The sequence below is a fragment of the Hoplias malabaricus genome, chromosome 8 (genome assembly GCF_029633855.1).
Source record: "Hoplias malabaricus isolate fHopMal1 chromosome 8, fHopMal1.hap1, whole genome shotgun sequence".
Lineage (NCBI taxonomy): Eukaryota > Metazoa > Chordata > Actinopteri > Characiformes > Erythrinidae > Hoplias > Hoplias malabaricus.
This window is the reverse complement of record NC_089807.1, coordinates 43,991,394-43,999,542: the sequence shown is the minus strand read 5'-3', so window position 1 is coordinate 43,999,542 and position 8,149 is coordinate 43,991,394. Positions and strand designations below refer to the sequence as shown.

At 47.1% G+C, this 8,149-nt stretch overlaps 1 protein-coding gene across 1 annotated transcript; it reads right to left on the bottom strand.

The window, feature by feature from the left end:
• Positions 1-5,540: 5,540 nt before the first annotated feature.
• Positions 5,541-6,803, bottom strand: cdkn2a/b (cyclin-dependent kinase inhibitor 2A/B (p15, inhibits CDK4)). The gene is made up of 3 exons (XM_066678294.1): positions 6,714-6,803; positions 6,440-6,584; positions 5,541-5,825 (listed from the first exon to the last, which is right to left on the bottom strand). Exons 1-3 carry the CDS (start codon positions 6,758-6,760, stop codon positions 5,541-5,543), a joined length of 477 nt encoding a protein of 158 aa, XP_066534391.1. The 5' UTR covers positions 6,761-6,803.
• Between the last annotated feature and the right edge of the window lie 1,346 nt (positions 6,804-8,149).

The window sequence follows — 8,149 nt, the reverse complement described above, 5'->3', positions numbered from 1 at the left end:
ACCCACACATTCAAACACACACACCCCTAAATACGCACACACACACATACAGCTCCATACAGACACCTACACACACTCACACACCCCTACACACACACATACACACTCACACACCCCTACATACACGTACATACACACACACACACAGCTCCGTACAGACACCTACACACACACTCACATACGTACACACACACACTGATACATATATACACACTCACACACCCCTCCATGCACACACATACACACACCCACACATACATACACTCAAACACACACACCCCTAAATACGCACACACACACAGCTCCATACAGACACCTACACACACTCACACACATACATACACACTCACACACCCCTACATACACGTACATACACACAAACACACACAGCTCCGTACAGACACCTACACACACACTCACATACGTACACACACACACACACTGATACATATATACACACTCACACACCCCTCCATGCACACACATACACACACCCACACATACATACACTCAAACACACACACCCCTAAATACGCGCACACACACACATACAGCTCCATACAGACACCTACACACACACACCCCTAAACACACACATACATACACACTCACACACCCCTACATACACACACACACATACAGCTTTGTACAAACACCTACACACAGACACCGATACATACATACACTCACCTACATACACACGCACGCACGAACACACACACATACAGCTCCATACAGACACCTACACACGCACACACACACAGCTCCATACAGACACCTACACACACATCCCTACATACATACACTCACACACACCGATACATACACACTTACACCCCTACATGCACACCCTTACACACACCCACACACCCCTACATACGCACGCACGCACACACACACACAGCTCCATACAGACACATACACACACACTGATACATATATACACACTCACACACCCCTACATACACACTCGCACACACACACCCCTACATACACACACCCACACATACATACACTCAAACACTAAATACGCACGCACACACACACACAGCTCCATACAGACACATACACACACTCACATACGTACACACACACACACACTGATACATATATACACACTCACACACCCCTCCATACACACTCGCACACACATACACTGTGTGTGGAACTGTGTGTGACCCCTCTGTATACACAGACACACACACACACCCCTACACACACACATACATACACACACACACACCCCTACATACATGTACATACACACACACACACACATACAGCTCTGTACAAACACCTACACACAGACACCGATACATACATACACTCACAAACACACACTCCTACATACACACGCACGCACGCACGAACGCACACACACACACACACAGCTCCATACACACACTTCTACATACATACACTCACACACACACACCCCTACACACACACACACATACAGCTCCATACAGACACCTACACACACCGATACATACACACTTACACCCCTACATGCACACCCTTACACACACCCACACATACATACACTCAAACACTAAATACGCACGCACACACCCACACAGCTCCATACAGACATGTACACACACACTCACATACGTACACACACACACACACACACTGATACATATATACAAACTCACACACCCCTCCATACACACTCGCACACACACACCCCTACATGCACACACATACACCCACACATACATACACTCAAACACACACACCCCTACACACTCACACACCCCTACATACACGTACATGCACACACACACACACAGCTCCGTACAAACACCTACACACAGACACCGATACATACATACACTCACACACACCCTTACATACATACACACGCACGTACGCACACACACACATACAGCTCCATACAGACACCTACACACGCACACACACACAGCTCCATACAGACACCTACACACACACACACACATACACACACACCCCTACATACATACACTCACACACATACACACACCCCTACATACATACACACTTACACCCCTACATGCACACCCTTACACACACCCACACATACATACACTCAAACACTAAATACGCACGCACACACCCACACAGCTCCATACAGACATGTACACACACACTCACATACGTACACACACACACACACACACTGATACATATATACACACTCACACACCCCTCCATACACACTCGCACACACACACCCCTCCATACACACTCGCACACACACACCCCTACATGCACACACATACACACACTCAAACACACACACCCCTACACACTCACACACCCCTACATACACGTACATGCACACACACACACACAGCTCCGTACAAACACCTACACACAGACACCGATACATACATACACTCACACACACCCTTACATACATACACACGCACGCACGCACACACACATACAGCTCCATACAGACACCTACACACGCACACACACACAGCTCCATACAGACACCTACACACACACACACACATACACACACACCCCTACATACATACACTCACACACACACACATACACACACCCCTACATACATACACTCACACACACAGCTCCATACAGACACCTACACACACACCGATACATACACACTTACACCCCTACATGCACACCCTTACACACACCCACACATACATACACTCACACACCCCTACATACGCACGCACGCACACACACAGCTCCATACAGACACATACACACACACTCACACACATACACACACCCACACATTCAAACACACACACCCCTAAATACGCACACACACACATACAGCTCCATACAGACACCTACACACACTCACACACCCCTACACACACACATACACACTCACACACCCCTACATACACGTACATACACACACACACACAGCTCCGTACAGACACCTACACACACACTCACATACGTACACACACACACTGATACATATATACACACTCACACACCCCTCCATGCACACACATACACACACCCACACATACATACACTCAAACACACACACCCCTAAATACGCACACACACACAGCTCCATACAGACACCTACACACACTCACACACATACATACACACTCACACACCCCTACATACACGTACATACACACACACACACACAGCTCCGTACAGACACCTACACACACACTCACATACGTACACACACACACACACTGATACATATATACACACTCACACACCCCTCCATGCACACACATACACACACCCACACATACATACACTCAAACACACACACCCCTAAATACGCGCACACACACACATACAGCTCCATACAGACACCTACACACACACACCCCTAAACACACACATACATACACACTCACACACCCCTACATACACACACACACATACAGCTCCATACAGACACCTACACACGCACACACACACAGCTCCATACAGACACCTACACACACATCCCTACATACATACACTCACACACACCGATACATACACACTTACACCCCTACATGCACACCCTTACACACACCCACACACCCCTACATACGCACGCACGCACACACACACACAGCTCCATACAGACACATACACACACACTGATACATATATACACACTCACACACCCCTACATACACACTCGCACACACACACCCCTACATACACACACCCACACATACATACACTCAAACACTAAATACGCACGCACACACACACACAGCTCCATACAGACACATACACACACTCACATACGTACACACACACACACACTGATACATATATACACACTCACACACCCCTCCATACACACTCGCACACACATACACACACACACACACACACACACACACTCGCGCGCGCACACACACACACCTCCAGCACATCAGTGTTTATTCACTCTGTTGTTACAGCTTTGGTAAAATCTTTTAAATAAATAAACTGAAAACTTTAACCTACAAATAGCATTTAAAGGTCTATAATAAAGTGCTGTAATAATAATATTATTAAAGATGATGATGCTGATGTAATAATGATAATGATGAAGCTGCTCCTGTGTCCTGTGGTATGTGGACGCTGTGGTGTGGAGCTGACCCTGGTTTGGACACAGGGTTAGGGTTAGGCAGCTGCACATGAGCCATTGGTCACCATTACAGCCGTCTGTAATATATTTACTGTCTGTGGTCATGTCCAGGGTGTGTGTTTAAGGGTTAAGGAAACAGGGTGAGACTGAAGCACTAGCCTCCCCTAGAGCAGTGCTGGGGTGATGGAGTTCCTCTGGTGTGTGGAACAGTGGAACTGTGTTCTCTGGAGTGATGGGGTTCCTCTGGTGTGTGGAACAGTGGAACTGTGTTCTCTGGAGTGATGGGGTTCCTCTGGTGTGTGGAACAGTGGAACTGTGTTCTCTGGAGTGATGGGGTTCCTCTGGTGTGTGGAACAGTGGAACTGTGTTCTCTGGAGTGATGGAGTTCCTCTGGTGTGTGGAACAGTGGAACTGTGTTCTCTGGAGTGATGGGGTTCCTCTGGTGTGTGGAACAGTGGAACTGTGTTCTCTGGAGTGATGGGGTTCCTCTGGTGTGTGGAACAGTGGAACTGTGTTCTCTGGAGTGATGGGGTTCCTCTGGTGTGTGGAACAGTGGAACTGTGTTCTCTGGAGTGATGGAGTTCCTCTGGTGTGTGGAACAGTGGAACTGTGTTCTCTGGAGTGATGGGGTTCCTCTGGTGTGTGGAACAGTGGAACTGTGTTCTCTGGAGTGATGGGGTTCCTCTGGTGTGTAGAACAGTGGAACTGTGTTCTCTGGAGTGATGGGGTTCCTCTGGTGTGTGGAACAGTGGAACTGTGTTCTCTGGAGTGATGGAGTTCCTCTGGTGTGTGGAACAGTGGAACTGTGTTCTCTGGAGTGATGGAGTTCCTCTGGTGTGTGGAACAGTGGAACTGTGTTCTCTGGAGTGATGGGGTTCCTCTGGTGTGTGGAACAGTGGAACTGTGTTCTCTGGAGTGATGGGGTTCCTCTGGTGTGTGGAACAGTGGAACTGTGTTCTCTGGAGTGATGGAGTTCCTCCGGTGTGTGGAACAGTGGAACTGTGTTCTCTGGAGTGATGGAGTTCCTCTGGTGTGTGGAACAGTGGAACTGTGTTCTCTGGAGTGATGGGGTTCCTCCGGTGTGTGGAACAGTGGAACTGTGTTCTCTGGAGTGATGGGGTTCCTCTGGTGTGTGGAACAGTGGAACTGTGTTCTCTGGAGTGATGGGGTTCCTCCGGTGTGTGGAACAGTGGAACTGTGTTCTCTGGAGCGATGGGGTTCCTCCGGTGTGTGGAACAGTGGAACTGTGTTCTCTGGAGTGATGGGGTTCCTCTGGTGTGTGGAACTGTGTTCTCTGGAGTGATGGATGTGTTTGGTGTGTGGGACACTGAGGGATCTGAAACTAGGGACTTTTGGACAGAACTGCTTTAGTTGGTGGTGGTGATGGTGTTGTTTCTTGTTGGTTTTATTGTTATTTGCTGTTTTCATTGTTGCTGTTTTACTCGGTTTGCTGCTGTTCTTTTCATTGTTGTTTTGCTGTTGTTTTCATTGTTGTTTTGTGGTTGTGGATGATCTCAGCGGTGTGTTCGTGTCCGTGCTCTCGCGCTCTCTCTGCAGCAGTGTGCCCTCGTGAATCTCTCAGCTCTGGATCCGCCTTAAACTCCAGCAGCACGCGCACCGTGTCCTGGAACCCACCCCGCGCTGCGTCGTGCAGCGGAGTCGCGTGTGTGCTCGCATCCTGCACATTCGGGTCGGCGCCGTGAGACAACAGCAATCGTGCAACTCGCGCACTGCCCATCATCATCACCTGCAACAACAATAAACATGATAACAATAACCGTAATATTCAACAAGAACCATAAACAACATAATAGAACCGGGCCAGAACCAGATCAGGGCCAGGACTCTGTCTCTGCTCATCTTTCCTCTGACCCCCCTTTGGTCGACGCTGACCACTGTAAACTGCGACCCAAAACATTATAACCATCACACACATGTGGCCCCCTGATGCTCACACACACACACACACACACCCTTGAGCGCTGTAACCAGATCGTCAGTGACACTCCAGCTGGCGGGGGTTTTAATCTTGTGGCTGATGTGTGTGTGATGTGCTGGGTGTTTGGAGGTGGAACCCAGCAGAGCCCCCCTCCCTCTTCTCTTCTCTTCAGACAGTTACAGAAACACACAACAGAACTCAATCATTCATTCCTAATTAATTCATTATTATTCACGGATGTGACGTACACTGGGTGTCAGTCTGAGGGGGCGGAGCCAGCGGAACCCAGCTGATTAATATTAATGATCACTGTCAGCTTCATCACTGATTAGAGTTAAAGTCATGGTCAGGAAGTTGATTCTTTAAATTGTTGTTCTTGTTTATGTCGTTAATATTGTGTATGTTTATGTTGTTGTTGTTACCTGTACAGGTGTTCTGCCGAACCTGTTGGTTCCGTTGACGTCAGCCCCGCTCTGGAGCAGGTGTTCCACGCACTCCGTGTTCCCGGTGGCCGCCGCGTTCGCGAGATCCTCCTGCATCCGCGCGCGAGCCTCATGCTCATCACACCTGCCAGGTGAGCACACATTCCTCATCACAGCGTCGCGAGCGCCTTCGCCATCATTATCATTATTATTATCGTTATTATCAGTAGAAATAATAATAATACGATTGTTGTTGTTGTTTATTTGCGTTTACCTTCCACGCGCGCTGTGCTTTGTGCTGGCTCGCGCTCTGCTGTCCATCGTCGCCGCGGATCACGCGCGCGCTCTGTTCGGACATGTCCCTCTTTATTTATTTATTTCTTCGTTTCGCACCCGTTTTCAGGCCGAGGCCACGCCCCCGCTGCGCTGAGATTGGCTCGTCGTCGTCAGACTCGGAGCCAGGCTGTTCAGAGAGAGGGGGATGAGGCACTGGCCAATCCGAGCGCAGGAGGGGCGTGTCCTGTCGGAATACGGGTGTTTGTTCGGGAAAGAGGCGAGGTTTAGACAGAGGAGAGCGGAGCAGAAAGAGTTAATCACAGAGTCTTCACCGAGGAGCAAAACAAACAAATAAACAAACAACCACAAAATTAATAGTAATATAATAGTAATAAAATTACCCAGTAAACAAGGGACGTCCCTGGACGTTCAAAATAGGTCTAAAAGTAGTCTGTCCGTCAAGGACATGTTTTAAACGTCAATGGACGTCCAAAATCCATCTTAATAAGTTAGTTAAGTGGTGACCGATTGATAACGTCAGTGGACGTCCAAAACGCGTTTTATACAAGTAATTTATTTCGGGACCAATTAATAACGTCAACGGACGTCCAAAATACGTCTAATAGTCGTCTTTTCAATCTCTGCGTTTGGACGTCTTTTCAACTTTCATTTTCAACCTTAAGAGAACGTTGATTAGACGGCAGTCATTACGTTATTTCAACGTTGAATCAACGGCTAATTGTTTACTGGGTAATAATAATGATGCTGTTAAAGAGCTGCTGGGTTTGAGGTCTCAGTGAAAATCAGGTCAGAAAATAAATCAATACAAATATTAATAATATGTAAAATATGAAGTTAATTTGTAAAGTTTTCATTCTCCTCTGTGTGCGTTTATAATTCATAGTTCATTAATCTAATAAAATGGAGTGGATTTAATTGTTGTTTCGGTTGTAAACAGTTAATAATAATAATAATAATAATAATAAAAAGAAGGAGAAACTCATTCATTCATTCATTCATTCATTGTCTGTGACCCTTATCCAGTTCAGGGTCGCGGTGGGTCCAGAGCCTGGAATCATTGGGCGCAAGGCGGGAGAAGGAGAAACTATTGAAGTAAAATATGATAAACATAATAATGAAATGATAGAAGCGAGAGGTAAACTGCAAACACAGCGCAGTGATCAGAGTGGATTTTTTTTGTCCACTTTATTTACAATTAATAAATGAGGAAAGTTCCGTGTTGAACAGTAGTGTGTGTGTGTGTGTGTGTGTGTGTGTGTGTGTGTAAGAGATATAAGAGAGAGAGAGAGAGAGAGAGAGAAACATACATACAGCGCCCCCTACTGTTTAAAAAGTACCTCTTTAACAGAGAACATCATTAAGCCCGTAATCACCACACAAAAGGGGGCGCTGTGGAGCTGTAGATGGTTTGTA